The sequence below is a fragment of the Bubalus bubalis genome, chromosome 3 (assembly GCF_019923935.1).
Source record: "Bubalus bubalis isolate 160015118507 breed Murrah chromosome 3, NDDB_SH_1, whole genome shotgun sequence".
Taxonomy (NCBI): domain Eukaryota; kingdom Metazoa; phylum Chordata; class Mammalia; order Artiodactyla; family Bovidae; genus Bubalus; species Bubalus bubalis.
The window spans coordinates 2,049,264-2,067,590 of record NC_059159.1 but is presented as its reverse complement, the minus strand read 5'-3'; the positions used below and the strand labels follow the sequence as shown (position 1 = coordinate 2,067,590).

Below are 18,327 nucleotides of genomic sequence, written 5' to 3'. Positions count from 1 at the left end.
TCAGAGGGCTTTTATTACCTACTGATGCAATGTGACCCTTCTTGTTGATGTAAAATTAGGAGTTCTGCAATCATTTGCTAGAGATTTTTGTTTGTAGTATGTTTCAAATTATAATCAATTATTCCTTTTTTTTTTTTTAGATCAAAGCTTATACTCAGCTTAAACTCTCAGGTCTCTTGCCTTCTGCATATTGGCTCGGACAGGCTATTGTTGACATCCCCTTATTTTTTGTGGTCCTTACTTTGATGATAGGCAGTTTGTTTGCATTTCATTATGGATTATATTTTTATGCTGTCAAGTTCCTTTCTGTGGTAAGTTAACATCAGTTGTGCTTATGCTATCTATAAATAAAATGTTATCTTAAAAAGCTAAATGTTTATAGATGTGACAGTTGTCTGATTAAGTAATTATGATGTTCCAGAAAACAGAACCAGTGTCTGTTTAATTATTGTATATGGTACCTATAACCAGTGCAGGTTGTATTGCCCTAAGTGGCTTTTAAAAACAATGATTTCACCATTATAAAATAATTCCTCGGAGCTGAGGTGATCCTTCATGCAGAGGGCCTACTGGTACGTTGTCAGGAACACGTAAACAGTTTTTTCTTTAAATATTTCCTTTGTCTCTGTGCCTGAGAATAATTTCATGAAGAGGAAGCTCTTTTATTCCATAGTTTAAAATATGGCTTAAAATACTAAGGAGGAAAATGACTTGGATTCATATTTGTATGTCAGTGAGTGACTGATACTGGATAATTTCCTGTGAATTATATTAGGAAAAAGGGAAGACAGAGGTTGGTCAGTTAGATTTGCTGAAAATAAACATGGCAGCTTTAACCAGGGACCATACTGACCTTGCATGTTAATTTCTACTTTATAAATTAATAAATGTTTTTCTTACAAATTTATAAAATGCATTAAGTGCTGTATATTAAAGTAGAAGCTAATAGTTTATTTGAGATTAATTGTAACTCATTATGCTTGTTTTTTTTTTGTAATAAAATGATGAACTAGTATTTTACTTGGCATAAAAAAGAACTACAAATAGTATTTCATTTTAAATGACTTATTCAAGGTTGTATGAACAGTTGAAAACATGAGGTTTATTGATTTAGGAGAAATGTGGATGGGTGGATGATAACACCTTAGGTTACCACAATTTCAGTTTTTGGAGTGATTTGTAGAGCAGTAAAACTTGAAAAATAATTATTCCTTGATACTTTAATGTGACTGGTATTTTACATCATATGTATGGTTAGCTACTCATTTTTAAATAAAAATACAAATTTCTGTTTTCCAGGTTTTTTGTCTTATCGGTTATGTTCCATCAGTTGTTCTGTTTACCTACATTACGTCTTTCACCTTTAAAAAAATTGTAAATACCAAAGAATTTTGGTCATTTATCTATTCTGTGGTAAGTCACATTTTATACTATTTTGTCTCAGCTTTCCATAGCACACAATTTGAGAGTCACAAGCTCTTTTCCTTTTTGTGGTTACATTCATAAAGGTTGCTGTGTCTTTTCTAAGCACAGAACTTAGATAGCTGGCTGGCAACGTCTGTCTGTGTATCTGCTTGTTTTCAGCCCCATCCATTCCAAGACAGGATGGTATTTTGTTGCATTCTGCACGTAGCATGCCCAGGGTCACCCGATGTGAAGAGCCCACTCATTAGAAAAGACGCTGATGCTGGGAAAGGTTGAAGGCAAAAGGAGAGGGGATGACAGAGGATGAGATGGTTAGATGGCATCACCGACTCAATGGCCATGAATCTGAGCAAACTCCGGGAGATAGTGGAGGAACTGCAGTCCACGGGGCTCGCAGAGAGTCAACAGTATAGACTTACACAGACAGACTCAGCAATTGAACAACAGCAACCAAATGCCAAGGTGCCAGCCACAAACAGCTGGTATCAGCTAACTGGTGCTTCCTGGCCAAACATCTACTATGGTTCCTTGTTTTATTTGAGCAGTCAAGGCTCAGTTAATGGTGAGGCACACAGGAAGTTTGTATGAAATTTCTAAACACCTGTTCACCTGTTCTCTCGTCGTTCTCTCTAGACAGCGTTGGCTTGCATTGCAGTCACCGAAATAACTTACTTCATGGGAAACACAGCTACAGTTATTCTTCATTATATCTTTTGCATTACCATTCCAATCTATCCGCTTCTAGGTTGCCTGATTAGTTTCATAAAGGTAGGTCTCTTCGATGTTTGAATATTTTTAGAAAAGCATAAATGAATACTGCCTAAATCTTTGGGATCTTAATTCTTGTACTGAAATAATAAAAAAATCAAGTTAGCTGCTTCTACTTGATTAAAATGTTATTAATGCAGCAGTTTAAAATGACTGGAATCTTTTCAGGCATATATTTAAGCTGTCAGTTCTCAAAGGAGAAGGATTGTATTCATTATGACATCTTTTATGCCCCAAAACAATGTACCTAAATTAGAATGATGATCTGACTGCAGTCAGTATTTGTCTGGGAGGAGTTTTTCAAAGATTAAACATTGTATTAAAGGGGTGAGAGAATTTTTCTTGAGGAAAAATATATAAAAATTTTATTAAGCCTAGTTAATTGAATACAATTGCTATGTGATTAGAAAAAAATTAAGTGATGAGTTCTTAGTTTGGGATGATTGCTGATTAATTCTGCCCATGTATCTACTTTCCTCCCCTCCCCTTTTTTAGCTTCAGTTTATAGGTTTAATTTATACCTGCCCTGACAGGCATATTTTGGAGTGAGGAAGATTTTCATCTAACTACAAAACATGGCCATTAATATGAATAGCTAGCTAGTTTATGGAGGAGACATGTTTGCTATTAAATACATTTTTTAAAAATTTTAATCCAACTATTTCTACACATTGCAGCAAAGAAAATGGTCTCCTCTACTCACAGTGCTTCTAACACCAAACATGTGGGCTTTTCCCTCGCGTGCTGCCGTTCTGACCCTGAGCAGAGTTAGTGCAGACTCAGGGGGTCGAGGGGTCAATCCTGCAGGCTGCCCCCCACCTCAGACTCCAGACGCAGGTTGTGGGTGCCCCCCGTCACCCACCTTCTCTCTGACTTGGACCCCCTTCTAGGAGGTTCGGTGATTTGCCCCAGCGGCTCCCAGAACTCAGGGGAGCCCTGGATTCCCGTCCCAGAGTGTCACAGTGGACCTGCAGTAGACCCCAGGGACCGAGGGCCGCAGGCAGGGCTCCTGCCCCCGTGCCGTCGGCGGTGAGCCGCCCCCCGCCTGGGGTGCTCCCTGAGCCCCGGGTGGCTCCGTCCCTTGGCGAGGAGGCAGTGATGAGTCTCCAGGCCCTCCTCCCCTCCGGGACGGTGGCCCAGACCGGCAGTGCCAGCTCTCGGGTCTGGCTGGCTCCTCTGGCGGTCAGCCTGCGTCCCCGGAGGGTCCCATCAGGAGCAGAGACTCCGTGAGCAGGAAGGGGCTGGTTCTCCTCACCTGTCACTTGGGAAACCCCAAGGGCTTTAGAAGTTTTGTGCCAGGGACTGTGGACAGACACCAGATCGCATTGCATCACAGTGTTACAGCTGCATACAAATTTCCAAACATTCTTGTCTCAGATTACTTGGAAGAATCTTCAGAGAAATGAGGACACCTACGACCCGTGGGATAGCCTTCTGGTGGCTGTTATATCGGTAAGAAGTCACTTGACCATAGTTTGGTCAAGAGGTCCTAACCCTGTGTTCAGCTGTTATCCCGCTGCATAGAAACAAGGCACATGGGGAGTTAGGCGTGTGAGTTCTGCTGCCTAATGTGTGCTTTGCATGTTGCACACACCCACTTTAATACACTGGGCTTTTTGACATGCCACTAATTCTATTTAACAATAAATCTGGCTTCCATAGAAGCAAAAAACAGCTTTTTTAGAAAAATTCTATAATTTACGAAGCTGACAGCAAATGAACCTTCCAGTAGAAAACTACACAGAGATCGTTACTAAAGGTCTGCCTTGGTTTGCATTCACATTCATCTCTGCCTCACTGTATTACATGCAAAAAAAAGATGATGAATGTTCTCAGTGATGGTAAGGAACCTGATGTATTGATGGTGGTTTTCGGTTTTGTTGGTACAGGCAGGAGAAAAAATAACCAACAATTGTCCAGTCACGAGCTGTTTTTCTTTCAGCCGTACCTGCACTGTGTGCTGTGGGTCTTTCTCCTGCAGTACTACGAGAAAAAATATGGTGGCAGATCGTTAAGGAAGGATCCCTTTTTCAGGTCAGTTTTTAATTTTCATGGTTTTTTTTTTTTTTTAGCATATTGACAAAGCTGTTCAACCACACCGTCATCTAATTCCCTCATAGCTCAGTTGGTAAAAAATCCGGCTTCAATGCAGGAGACCCTGCTTCAATTCCTGGGTTGGGAAGATCCACTGGAGAAGGGATAGGCTACCCATTCCAGTTTTCTTGGCCTTCCTTGTGGCTCAGCTAGTAAAGAATCTGCCTGCAATGTGAAAGAGACCTGGGTTTGATCCCTGGGTTGGGAAGATCCCCTGGAGAAGGGAAAGGCTACCCACTCCAGTATTCTGGCCTGGAGGATTCCATGGACTGTATGGTCCATGGGGTCACAAAGAGTCGGACATGACTGAGTGACTTTCACTTTACTTTCTCATTTGCATCACCCCCACCCAAAAAGAAACCTCGTACACGTTAGGTGTCACTTCCTTCCCCCTCAGCTTCCCCTCAGCCTCTCTAAGCGCTCACCTGCTTCCTGTCTGCACGTCTTCCAGTTTCACAGTCACATAAGTGCACTTACACAAGGCGTGGCCTTTTCCTGTCTGCTTCTTGTACTTAGCATAATGTCCTGAAAACTCACCCACGCTGAAGCTGGTGGCAGGACGTCACTACCTGTTTGTTTGTTTTTGCCAAGTGATGCTACCTTGTAGAGGCTTCCCAGGAGGCTCAGCCGTATAGAATGCAGGAGAAACAAGAGATGCAGGTTCGATCCCTGGGTCGGGAAGATCCACTGGAGGAGGAGATGGCAATCCACTCCAGTTTCCTTACCTGGTTAACAGAGCTCTCTCTAACATCAGAGCTCATGTTGATGTGTTGTTTTTTTTTCTTCCCGGTCTTTTCTGTACTTAGTGCTTGAATTTCTTAGTATTACCTGAAAATCTGTTTATACTTCTAGGACTCTTTCGACAAAGTCCAAACACAGAAAGTTTTCAGAACCACCCAACAATGAGGATGAAGATGAAGATGTCAAAGCTGAAAGGCTGAAGGTCAAAGAGCTGATGAGCTGTCAGTGTTGTGAGGAGGTGAGTTAGTCTTTAGCGCTGGGTTGTCTGCAGTGGTCAGCAATGGTCAGCTCCTCGCGCACAGGAATTAACCTGGAAAAACAGTCCTCTTTCATATGCATCAATCTGGAAAAAGTCCTGTCTTTGAAAAACTATTTTTGTCCACTTACTTTTGAGTAAGCCATTACTTCAGCCATAAATGGGATATTTATTTGTATAGTACCCCTCATTAGGAAATACAGTTCTTATGACATGGACATGAGGTGTATACTGCCTTTCATTTAGTGATAGATATTTGATTTATAACTCTCTTTTAAAATCCTATTTTCCTTATTAGAAACCAGCCATTATGGTCAATAATCTGCATAAAGAATATGAAGACAAGAAAGATTTTCTTCCTACAAGAAAAGTAAAGAAAGTGGCAAATAAATATGTCTCCTTCTGTGTGAAAAAAGGCTGGTATTTAATTATTTTTTTCTTAAATAACTTTCCCAGAAGAGTAATTCTCATTTTTCAGTTTGATTTGCATTTGATGACTTTTCTTCTCATTCCCTCAGGAGAGATCTTGGGACTGTTGGGTCCAAATGGCGCAGGCAAAAGCACGATTATTAATATCCTGGTTGGTGACATTGAGCCAACTTCAGGCCAGGTATGGTCTAGGGTGTGGCCTATATTGAATACAGTTTGTGTTTTTTTCCCAGTAGTCATGTATGGCTGTGAGAGTTGGGACTATAAAAAACGCTGAGCATCAAAGAATTGATGCTTTCGAATTGGTGCTGGAAAAGACTATTGAGAGTCCCTGAAACAGCAAGGAGATCAAACCAGTCCATCCTAAAGGAAATCAGTCCTGAATATTCATTGGAACTACTGATGCTGAAGCTGAAGCTCCAATACTTTGGCCACTTGATCAGAAGAGCCGACTCATTGGAAAAGACCCTGATGTTGGGAAAGGTTGAGGGCCAGAGGAGAAGGGGATGACAGAGGATGAGATAGTTAGATAGCATCACCAACTCAATGGACGTGAATCTGAGCAAACTCTGGGAGATGGTAAAGGACAGAGGAGCCTGGCGTGCTGCAGTCCATGGAGTCGAAAAGAAACAGGCACGACTTAGTGACAGACTAACAATATGACAGTGACAAATGGGATTTCAGTGCTCAAATTTTATGGTTTTGGTGTTAATTTTTTAGGAGAGCTTGATCAAATTATGCTCTCTTTGTGAGAATACTGTACATAGTGAACTTTCCGTGTGGACATGCAGAGCACACATGTATACAGTGTTCCTGTTTTGTGGTGATTACAAGCCCAGGTGGCTCGTCCCCTGACTTTAACAACCACCCCTGTGTTGACCTCAGGAAGTGGAGGAGCGGAGCTGAGCCTGCCCTCAGCCAGCCTTTGGTGACGGGTGCGCCTCCTGAGCTCTCTGCATGAACTTTGCACGACTGCCCTGATCCCACCTCCCGCTTCCTCCTCGCCAGCGGCTCTGGCTCACTGCTTTCCCAGAAAACATCCAGCACACCTGACTCTGTTGCCTTGGGTGTTGCTTATGTTGGCTATTCCTTATCCCATAGAAAACCAGGTGATCAAGTTCACTTATTTCCTTGGCCCAAATAGCACCTTTCAGGGTTTCCCTGGTGGCTCAGCAGTAAAGAATCCACCTGTCAATGCAGGAGACCCAGGTTTGATCCCTGATCTGGGAAGATCCCACGTGCCGCCGAGCAACTAAGCTCGTGCGCTGCATCTGAGCATGTGCTCGAGAGCCTAGGAGCCACATTACTGAGCCCCACGTGCCCTCGAGCCGGTGCCCCACAGCAAGAGAGACCACCGTGGTAAGAAACCTGCTCGCTGCCACTGGGCAAAGGCTGTTGCAGCAACACAGACCCAGCACAGCCGGAAATAAATAAATAAATAAATGAACACATAAAACTAGCCCCTGACCCTCGTGGTTAAATCTGTGCCTCTTTCCCCCACACCTCAAGCCCTGCATCCCTGGTCCCCGTTTCTGACCAGGTCACTCACCTCCAGCTCAGCAGTGTAGGTCCCATCTTCCTCAGAAAGGAGAGAGAGTCTGACCTGGCGTTATCCTGACTCCGGGAAGGAGTCAGTCAATCCACCGGCCACTTCCTTTTTGACGTTGGGTGAACCAGAAGCAGTCCTTGCACTCAGTTTGTCTTTCTGCAGGTCTTCCTAGGCGACTACTCTCCACACCCAGCTGAAGATGACGACTCTGTGAGGTGTATGGGCTACTGTCCCCAGATCAACCCCCTGTGGCGAGACATCACCCTGCAGGAGCACCTCCAGATCTACGGAGCTGTGAAAGGGATGAGAGCCAGTGACGTGCAGGAGGTCACGGATCGGTAAGGCCCTGCCTTCAGCACCCTCTGTCACCTGCGGAAGGTCATGACACACAGTTTCAAAATTTCACAACAGGCATTTCCCTGGATCATAGTTTTCATGGAAAAAGATCATTACTTTTCCATGTATTCTTTTACCAACTTATGACAGCTATGAAAATGAAAACACTTCTGTTTCTGAATATAGAATAAATGTACTTATGAATTGCCACGAAACCTATTTTAATTTAAAGCGAAACTTATAGTCATGATGTTGATTTATTTGAAATGAGCTTCCACCAACTGTTTTAAGAAGAAAAAACAGCCTCAGGGACCACAGTCTGTATTATTAATTGTATCTGTGGGTATCATGGCATGCTCATTTCATGCCATTTCTTTTGCAGAATAACAAATGCACTTGATCTAAAAGAACACCTGCAGAAAACGGTGAAGAAACTTCCTGCAGGAATCAGGCGCAAGGTGCGTTTGCAGACCGCGCGCGTGCAGCCCAGCGCCCAGCACCGCGCCGGCGAGTGTTTTACAGCCCCCCGTGTTTGTCGTCCCCCAGCTGTGCTTCGCCCTGAGCATGCTGGGGAACCCCCCGGTCACGCTGCTGGACGAGCCATCCACAGGCATGGATCCCAAAGCCAAGCAGCACATGTGGTGAGTGTGAGGCGGGGAGGCGGGGACGCCGTCACTCGGGTTCCTGTCAGTTACGGGTACATACTCATTCAAAGTCCTGCACGGAAGGAAAAATTGTGATTAAGGGTTTCTAGAGATCCCCTTAAACTTAATCATATTTTTCATGAAGTGTTAACAATACATTATGTATTCTGGGACCAAAATGAGAATAGTGTTGTCTGAATAGTTTTTACATGGTTTTCTTCTCGTCTAAAGTAACATACGTAAGTGAACATCTCATAACCTACTGTCTAGAATGTACATTATGTGCATTGAAACTCTCTGCTAAGTAGCTGACAGACTGTTTGAGCCTAGGTTTCCACGTCTGTGAAATGTGAGGTTTGGGTCAGACACATGTTAAGATTTCCCTGTGATTCTGTGGCTGTTTATGTTCTTCTAACATGAAAGTTCTTCAGTTTGTATAACTGGTTGGTTAACACACTTTCAACCCATAGGGACACTTGAAATCATGAACTTTTCTTTCCACTTGACAGGCTTTCAGAAATAAGGTAAATTAGTTAGGATAGAGGAATCATAGCTGGGCAGAGTATAATAAGTATAGCAGTTGATATTTGGTAAATCTGTGACCCCAAGAGCTGGATTTTTAAAAACTTGGGTGTTTTCGTTAACATTCAGGTGCCATCTTCCCTTCTGTTCGTTTCATTTGTATTTTGTAGGAGAGCGATTAGAACCGCATTCAAAAACAGGAAGCGGGCCGCTATCCTGACCACTCACTACATGGAGGAGGCGGAGGCCGTCTGCGACCGAGTGGCCATCATGGTGTCTGGGCGGCTGAGGTGGGCGTCAGCCGGTGGGAGGCGGGGTATGGGCTGCGGCGGCGGCATTTCAGAGAGGTCGTATGATCCGTATCAGTTTAAGTGTTGAGACATGCTTCCTTGTTTAATCAGCTTTCCATAGAATTACTTGGGAATGTGTTACTTCTCCCAAAAATTGGCCAGCTGTTCTGCCGGTGCAGACTCCCTGTTCTCTCTAACCTTTGCAACTTTTACATAAATTGGCCAAGGACTCCAGCATAAGAATTTTACTCATCTGTTCTTTTCTCTATAATGAACTTTATTTTTGGTTGCGCTGGATCTGTTGCTGTGAGCAGGCTTCCTCTAGTTGTGAGGAGGAGGCTACTCGACGGCGGGTGTGGGCTTCTCCCTGCGGTGGCTTCTCTGGTGGAGGCACACGGGCTTGCTGCGGCCACGGGCTTAGTTGGAACAAGACCAGGGACTGAGCTTATGTCCCCGGCGGTGACTGGCAGACTAACCACTGGACCACCACAGAAGTCCTAAATTATCCTTAAGTGAGAAATACCTTTGAAACTATCAGGTTCTTTCATATCTATACATTCTTTTAAAATTCACTACAGGTGTATTGGGACAGTCCAGCATCTGAAGAGTAAATATGGAAAAGGATACTTTTTGGAAATCAAATTAAAGGATTGGATAGAAGACCTGGAAGTAGACCGTCTTCAAAGAGAAATTCAGTGTATTTTCCCAAACGCAAGCCGTCAGGAAAGGTGAAGTTTTTAAAAATGTAGTTGCATTTCTCTATAGAGCAGTAATCATGAAAATTGGTTACTGTATTAAGGATTGGGGGGGAAATGCTGTCATTATTGGACTAATGTAGTTTGATGAATGGCCTTCACATTTAACTTATTTTTAATGTTAGATCTTTCAATATGTGATAGTATTTAAAGTTTTGACAGCTTTTATTTGGTAGTAAGGAAAGAGTTATTTTATTGTGTGTGGAAATATTTTAAGATTTAAAATGATTTTTATCTAAATAAGTGTCAAATTATGGGAGTTTTATTTTGAAGTTTTAAAGTATTGAATTTTGGCTTTGGAACACACAGTTAGTGGTCACTTCTGAATTTTCCTTCATCTTTGCTTTCAGTTTTTCTACTATTCTGGCTTATAAAGTTCCTAAGGAAGACGTTCAGTCCCTTTCACAGTCTTTTTCTAAGCTGGAAGAAGGTGAGTAATAATTTGAAAAACACTGTGAGGTGGCTTTCAAATTATGAGGGAATTTTATGAAAAAGTTTAGAAGTTGGGTCTCAGTTTACTGCAGAAACTACAGTAAGATGACCTTCTGTTAACTGAATCTAAGCTATAGGAAAATACAGCCTGGGATTTTGTCGATGAGCTGTGTTGTCGTGTAAGCCTTTCACCCTCTTGAGAGGACGTCACCCCAGCTTTTACGTTGCGTCTGAGAAAGTTCAATTTAATTAGCCCGCACTAGTTCAGTCCAGCGGAGAAGGCAATGGCACCCCACTCCAGTACTCTTGCCTGGAAAATCCCATGGATGGAGGAGCCTGGTGGGCTACAGTCCACGGGGTTGCTAAGAGTCGGACACGACTGAGTGACTTCACTTTCATTTTTCACTCTCATGCATTGGAGAAGGAAATGGCAACCCACTGCAGTGTTCTTGCCTGGAGAATCCCAGGGACGGGGGAGCCTGGTGCACCGGCTGCCATCTATGGGGTCACACAGAGTCGGACACGACTGACGAAACTTAGCAGTAGCAGCAGCAGTTCAGTCCAGAAGCCAGAGCATTGGATTTCTTGAGTCCTCACTTTGTATTAGGCCATGGAAGGAGCCATGGGAGCAAGACCCAGGGGCAGCAGGAGAAAGGAGAGGAGAGTTCATGGTGCAGAAGGGTGGGCCTTCCTGAACCGACCTGCAGAGACGTTTGTGGGATGTCAGCGTTTTAAAGATAAATGTTAGGTGGGATACAGACCCCTCACCAGGAGAGAGAGGCATCTTCTGGACGGGCATGTGTTCAGGTCCAGGTCAGTTTATAAAAAAGTACCTGAAAACCATGAAGCAGCCTATGTTTCCTGGTGCTTGCTTTATGATTAAAGGGGACATTAGAAGTAATGCGGGAGAATTAAGGGAGTGAATAGAAAACCAGAACTTTGATACTGGATTAGATTGCAAAAGGATCTAAAATAAATATAAAGAAGTATATGGACACAGAACTGATATCCGGAATCTAGTTGCAGAAGTCCAGGACAGACTGTGCTGGAATTGTGGGGGTGGGAGATAGAGAGCAGGGATCAACAGAAGCATGAACCAAAAGGAGTAACGCGGCAGAAGCGGAGGAGGGGTCGAGGAGCTGCTGGGAGAATGGGCAGCGGGACGCGGCCTTCAGTCCGCGCCCCGGGCTGTGGTGTGGCCCGTGAACCCGCGTGCCCCCATGAGCTCGTGCCCAGGGCTGTGGGGCGGCCCCGTGAGCCTGCGCGGTCTCGTGACCCTGCGCGGCCCTATGAGCCTGTGCCCAGGGCTGTGGGGCGGCCCCGTGAGCCCGCGCCCCGGGCTGTGCGGCGGCCCCGTGAGCCCGCGCCCCCGTGAGCCCGCGCCCCCGTGAGCCCGCGCCCCGGGCTGTGGGGCCCCGGGCTGTGCGGCGCCCCCGTGAGCCCGCGCCCCCGTGAGCCCGCGCCCCCGTGAGCCCGCCCCCGGGCTGTGGGGCCCCGGGCTGTGCGGCGGCCCCGTGAGCCCGCGCCCCCGTGAGCCCGCCCCCGGGCTGTGCGGCGGCCCCGTGAGCCCGCGCCCCCGTGAGCCCGCCCCCGGGCTGTGGGGCCCCGGGCTGTGCGGCGGCCGCGGGCGGGGGAGGGGAGGCCGGTAGGGGGTGACGTCACTGACAGCCTGAAGCTGAGTGGGCCGATCGGAGAGAGGAAAAAAGCGCAAGTGGTTAGTCACTCGGTAGGTATTGCCACTTGATTATTCAAAAATATTATTAAGTGAAATACTACTTTTTGTGTTTTCACAGCTAAACATACATTCGCTATTGAAGAGTACAGCTTTTCTCAAGCAACGTTGGAACAGGTACCCCAAAGTTAACTGTTAAAAGTTCTGTAGAAGAAAGAGTGCAGTATCTAAGTGTTTAGGTTTGTTATGGAGAGGGAAGGAGATTGTGAGCCAGAGACCGGTTACTGTGGAGTGTTCCTCAACTGTGTGAATTTTCAACAACTTGAGGTTCTCCATCTGTTTGTTTTGAATAGCTCTTTTTTTTTAGCTTCAAGAAAATGAGTCATGATGGATGGCATTCATATTGGCACATCTGAAATTATATTGCTTAAATATTTATAAATTATCCTTTACCACAGTGCTACTTTATCAGTCAAAAAAAATGATCTATTAATCCTCTAAAATGACATTCATCAGTATATAGATTAGTGGGGATCATTCTGTTTAAATAATATTAAGTGTATCTCTTGATACTTGAGTGGTTCGTGTATTTAGGTACAGCCTCATGCCACTGCTGATGTAGTTAAAGTGTTCCTAGGATAATCGCAGTGCAGAATACTGTACTCATTTATCTCCACGTAGGTTTTTGTGGAACTCACGAAAGCGCAGGAGGAGGAAGACAACACGTGTGGCACCTTGAGCAGCGCGCTCTGGTGGGAAAGGGCGCAGGAGGACAGAGTCGTGTTTTGAATTCATGCTGCTCACCCCGCTTCCCGCATTTCTTTCGTTTACGATTTAGTTTTTGGTTTAACAGTTTATTGCTTGAACAATAGTCGAAGAGCCGAGAGAGCACTTGGGGTTTCCCTCACTCCCTTGATGCCATCAGCTGTGTGTTTCGCTTTTCTTCAAATAAACTTGCGTGCAGCCACGTGAGCCTGCGCGTTGGCGTCTGCAGTGTGTGGTGCTATAGTCTGTGCGTGAAGTTGGCTATGTCCTTGTTCACTTTTCAGAAGCAGTGCTTGTGAATTTATGATTTGAAGACATAGTGATAGAATCATTTTATTTTGAGTAGCTATCTGTAAGTTTATACCATCTAGTTACATAAGCATGTAATGCCCCAATCTAAATAAGAAGACAAGTACGTAGAACAGAGGCATAAAGCGAAAGTCCACTCTCCTTTTTAATTTCTAAGAGAAACTGAATGGAAGTTGGCCTCCTAAAAAGCTAAACACTGGACAGGCTGCTTGCAGAGAGAGGTTTGCAGGCCATGGCGTTCACTGGGCGAGATGCATTCGCCGAAATAACTGAAATGAGACCTTGCTCTGGTAGGTGACTGTAGACGTAAGTAACTCAGGTACAGTTCCTTTGCTTACGGTAAAATTCAGAGATGTTTCAGTTATTGTGGAAGACTGTGTCTAGACTCTTACCATGTACCAATCTGATCCTTCGGTTGTTTGGGGCTAGAATGACAGACATCTATAGGGCTGCAAGAATTAATCCATACCTTCTCCTCCACCCTGACGGAAAATGGAAATCTTTTGTCTTCTTCATTACAAAGAATATGTTTTAGTCTATAAATGAACTTTGTTGTTTGAATATCTCTCCTTTGTAGAGTTTTAAGTATATCACTGTGAATTTGTTTAGTTACTCACCTCAGATTCACTTTGGAATATGGTGGAACATAGATAAACTTGTGGTCATTAAATTAAGGAAAAGTAAATTCTACACAATTCTCTTTAATAAGAAACCAGTTTCCTTGTATGACAAGAGTTGAAGTGAGATTTTGGTTAAGGTATCCGTACAAATACTTCTGTGTAGACCCCGTGTGTGGACGGTAGGGATATAATGTAAAGCATACTGTGCTGTGAGCTCAGTTGCTCGGTCGTGTCTGACTCCCTGCAGCCCCCTGGACTGTCGCCCACCAGGCTCCTCTGTCCATGGAATTCTCCAGGCAAGGACGCTGGAGTGGGTTGCCATGCCCTCCTCCAGGGGATCTAACCAATCCAGGGATCAAACCTGTGTCTCTTGTGTCTCCTGCGTTGGCAGGCGTGTTCTTTACCACTGTGCCACCTGGGAAGTCCCAGTTGACATTATATCTCAACCAGATGAATGAGAGTTACCAACTTCGGGAAAACAGGTATATTGGGGTGTGACTATACTGTGTGACAGAGAGTCTTAGAGAACAGCAGTCACAACAGAAGGGTTTGGTGCCGAGTTTCTCTGAAGATGCAAACCCTTTGATGAGGCTGCTAACTCACGTGGTGAACCTGAACTTTTCGCTGTGCTGTGCGGTGAGACAGCTGTGAGTCCGGCTGTGCAGCTGAGGATACAGCGGAGCACCTTCCTCAGCCTCAGGACAAGTGCGCGACTGGCAATTTCCTCTGCTGTTCCCGTCACATTCCTAACAGTACAGGGACCTTGCCTGGTGTCTCAGGTCTTCCTTCTAACTAAACGAGCTGTCTTAGAGCCTCCACTGGCATCTGCAACCCACATCAAAGTTATTTCTCCTTGTAGGATTCAGTTGGCACTAGGGTCTAACCTCCTGTTATCACGGCACTCACCTCCCGCTACTAACCTTTGGTTCTTCACCTGAGAATCTCACTCTTAGAATCTTTAGTAAAAGCTGTCACTTTTAAACTGTAGCACTGCATGATGAATACAAGTCCAGAAACATTTGAGGGAAGACCTTTCCCTTTATAGATAAATTAATAAGCAACACACTGTACTTTCTAAGCAAGTCATGGCAAATTGGTTGCTGTAAATTTAAAGAGATATCTTTTAGTGTCTAATGTTAATGTAACACCCGGGGCTTCTCTTTGGGGATACAGTTTTGCAGTTGTGCTCACCGGTCATAATTCGCATCTGTCTGGTTCATTATTGTACTGTTATTGTGCTCTTGTAAGCATTTAAAAAAAAAATTTTTTTTAAGTATTTACATACTTCGAGTGGATACATCTTGGTCATGCATTATTCATAGGAATGTTCTGTTCCCATTTTTTCACAGTAGGAGCATTTTTCCTAATCAGAAGTACGGTTTAACTACTGCTTAGGAAAACCAGGGTGAGTGGAGTAGGAAGAAAAGGGCACAGCAAGTCAAATACAGAGTTTAGCTTTACTGACTGTACAGTTCAAATGTCTTAAATTATAACCTCAAAGCTTATTTTTTTTTGTATCAATGCAAATAAATATAAATACATATATTAGGAAGAAGCTAGGAAAAAAGCCACACGCCCTGGCTTATGTTTTCCGTCCACAGTCAGATTTTAACAGTAAAGGCTGGACTTCACGGAGTGGCGGTGGTCAGTGACCAACTTGGCAAAGGTCCGTCTGCAGCCCCAGGAAGGAGGCGGGAGGAGCACAGCAATGCGCAGACTCCACTCTGTCCCTCCCTGAGCCACTTTAGCTTTCCGGCGGGTTTGTTCTCAGTAAAAGGCTGCAGGTTCCCCTAAACGCCTTCTTTCCTTTAAATCGCCCCAAACTATCTAAAACCAGTATTTTTATCATTAAAATGTTTTTAGAGTAATTTAATTCCACTGACATTTTAGTGATCATGTTTCAAGCTGTGGGTCTTTGGATAAAACTGTTAACTCTCCACTTTGGCCTTGTAAGATCTTACAGTCCAGTAGGAGGACGTTAGAAACTTCGGTTATTTAGCACTCAGTCGTGTCCGACTCTGCAACCCCATGAATGCAGCCCACCAGGCTCCTCTGTCCATGGCATTTTCCAGGCAAGAACACTGGAGTAGGTTGCCATTTCCTTCTCCAGGGATCTTCCTGATCCAGGGATGGAACCTGCATCTCCGGCAGTGGTAGGCCTGTTCTTCACCCTTGAGCCCCCAGAGAAGCCCCCAGGTACTTGGGTCCTAACTCTGATACAATATGATGGTGCTTTGCTGGCTGAACAATATTTTGTTGGGGCACAGTTCTACTGAGGGTTAGTGGTGTCCTGCTTTTATTGTTCTATTGGCTACACATTTTCTTCTGGTTGTACTAAGAATCTGACAAAACATGCTGTATTTTTATGTAATGCATTAATAGATGTTCATCTTTTAAAAATAGAAATGCTCCTCTCTAATGTATTTGTAATATTGCTAAATGATTTTTCATTTTCTTTCCCGAAAGAATATGTTACATAAAATGAAAAAATCTGTTCTCAGGTGAATAATTTTTATATCAGCTATTCTTATAAGGTAAAAGTTTACTTCTTTTTTATTCATAATTCGTTACATGTAATTCTCAATGCACCCATTTAAGAAAAGTAAATATTATAGTATTAGTAATAAGCTTTAAGAACTGAAAATTTAACACAGCTTTTCATTTTGTACGAAATGGATACTTTGTTACTTAGCGTATATTAAAAATGAAGGAAAAACCTGGCCCTGAAATTGTTAGTAATTTATTTTTAGTATCTGTTCAGTGTTTTCAAGAATGTTCAAGAAGGAACACTGATAGTTGTTATTACTCAGTCGCTGTCATGTCCGACTCTTTGCAGCCTCATGGACTGTAGCATGCCAGGCTTCCTTGTCCTTTACTCTCTCCCCAAGCTTGCTCAAACTCATGTCCATTGAGTTGGTGATGCCATCCAACCATCTCATCCTCTGTCATCTGCTTCTCCTGCCCTCAGTCTTTCCCAGCATCAGGGTCTTTTCCAGTGAGTCAGCTCTTCACATCAGATGGCCAAAGTATTGGAGCTTCAGTTTTCGCATCAGTCCTTCTAAAGAGTATTCAGGGTTGATTTCCTTGCTGTCCAAGGGATTCTCAAGAGTCTTCTCCACCACCACAGTTGGAAAAGAATCAATTCTTTGACACTCAGCCTTCTTTATGGTCTAACTCTCTCATCTGTACATGACTCCTGGAAAAACCATAGCTTTGACTATATGGACCTTAGTTGACAAAGTGATGTCTCTGCTTTTTAATATGCTGTTTAGGTTGGTCATAGCTTTTCTTCCAAGTAGCATGCGTCTTTTAATTTCATGGCTGGAGTCACCATCCGAAGTGACTTTGGAGCCAAAAAATAAAATCTCTCACTGTTGCCCCTTTATCCCCATCTACTTGCCATGAAGTGATGGGACCAGATGCCATGATCTTTTTTTTTTTTAATGTTGAGTTTTAAGCCAACTTTTTCACTCTCCTCCTTCACCTGCAGCAGCAATGAGCCTCGATTCCACAAAGAAAGGGTGTGGAAGCTCTGCGTTTCCTCCCAGACCTTACCTCATCGTCCATGTGTCTTCATTTGGTTGATCCTCGTTTGAATCCTTTATAATAAAACTAATTATAAGGGCTTCCCTGGTGGCTCAGACGGTAAGAGCGTCTACCTACAATGTGGGAGACCCGGGTTCGATCCCCGGGTTGGGAAGATCCCCTGGAGAAGGAAATGGCACCCCACTCCAGTACTCTTGCCTGGAAAATCCCATGGATGGAGGAGCCTGGTAGGCTACAGTCCATGGGGTCGCAAAGAGTCGGACACGACTAAGCGACTTCACCTTCACCTGTGTATCTGAAGTTGATGATAGTTCTCCGGCAATCTTGATTCCAGCTTGTGCTTCATCCAGCCCAGCATTGACAGTCACCTGTGTTTTAGTTCACATTCATATTTTAAACTAGACATTCTTGTAGATCTTTTTTATCTCAAATCTATTTTGTAAAAATATAAAGCAATCATTGTTGCTTACATTTTATTACATTTAACAGATTAAATTATTTCCAAATATTGAATATATATCATTTTCCTTAGAATATTTAAATAAATTGATTCAACACTTAGATAAGATTTTGAATTTAATGAACCAATGTTTCTCAAGGACCTAAGCAGTTCTTGCAAATCTAATTAATTAGATTAATTTTATGCAGCATAAAAACAGCTGCACATACACAAAGCTACATGATTAGAAGTCTTGCTGCCACTCTTGCTTAAATGCAGACTTCCAAAGAATATCAATTATTATTTATTATCAAAAATAGTAATTAATTATTTCCCCCATGTCTCCACACGGACCTCGCCAGGGTCATAGCATTTGCTAAATAAAGCCATTAGAGGTCACTGAAGTCCAGCTCTCGATAACCCGAGGCAGAGACGCATCACGCAGGTGAGGCAGCTCGGGTAAGGATCGGAGCTTCTCAAGGGTGAGAAGCGCAAAGCCCGGTCTCACCTCAGAGAGCAGGCTGGCACCTGTCCTGGGGACTGTTTTATGTTCGTGCTTTGACCTTTTGGGCTTTTGCTGTCGTTCAGTGCACAGTCGTGTCCGACTCTGTGATCCCTGGGCTGTAGCCCGCCAGGCTCCTCTGTCCATGGGCCTTCCCAGGCAAGAACGCTGGAGGGCACCTTCCTGACCCAGGGATGGAACCCGGGTCTCCTGCATTGGCAGGTGGGTTCTCT

At 44.0% G+C, this 18,327-nt stretch overlaps 1 protein-coding gene and 1 non-coding gene across 5 annotated transcripts in view; both read left to right on the top strand.

Moving 5' to 3' along the window:
• Window positions 1-12,906, top strand: part of ABCA5 (ATP binding cassette subfamily A member 5) — a 65,744-nt gene extending 52,838 nt beyond the window's left edge. For 3 of the 4 annotated variants that reach the window (XM_044938505.2, XM_025279379.3, XM_025279381.3), the window contains 16 exons: window positions 141-311; window positions 1,300-1,413; window positions 2,059-2,193; window positions 3,571-3,645; window positions 4,136-4,227; window positions 5,140-5,266; window positions 5,583-5,700; window positions 5,803-5,894; window positions 7,425-7,600; window positions 7,981-8,056; window positions 8,145-8,239; window positions 8,935-9,054; window positions 9,633-9,782; window positions 10,160-10,239; window positions 12,035-12,090; window positions 12,595-12,906. In XM_044938505.2, coding sequence (XP_044794440.2) covers window positions 141-311; window positions 1,300-1,413; window positions 2,059-2,193; window positions 3,571-3,645; window positions 4,136-4,227; window positions 5,140-5,266; window positions 5,583-5,700; window positions 5,803-5,894; window positions 7,425-7,600; window positions 7,981-8,056; window positions 8,145-8,239; window positions 8,935-9,054; window positions 9,633-9,782; window positions 10,160-10,239; window positions 12,035-12,090; window positions 12,595-12,702 — 1,785 coding nt within the window. In that variant the 3' untranslated portion in view covers window positions 12,703-12,906. Of the gene's footprint in view, window positions 1-140; window positions 312-1,299; window positions 1,414-2,058; window positions 2,194-3,570; window positions 3,646-4,135; window positions 4,228-5,139; window positions 5,267-5,582; window positions 5,705-5,802; window positions 5,895-7,424; window positions 7,601-7,980; window positions 8,057-8,144; window positions 8,240-8,934; window positions 9,055-9,632; window positions 9,783-10,159; window positions 10,240-12,034; window positions 12,091-12,594 lie in introns of those variants that run through there. The other variant, XM_025279383.3, reaches the window with a different exon arrangement.
• Window positions 12,907-17,234: 4,328 nt separating this feature from the next.
• Window positions 17,235-17,307, top strand: TRNAC-ACA. Its single transcript has one exon. It is a non-coding gene; the product is annotated as a tRNA-Cys (tRNA).
• The last annotated feature ends 1,020 nt before the right edge of the window (window positions 17,308-18,327 follow it).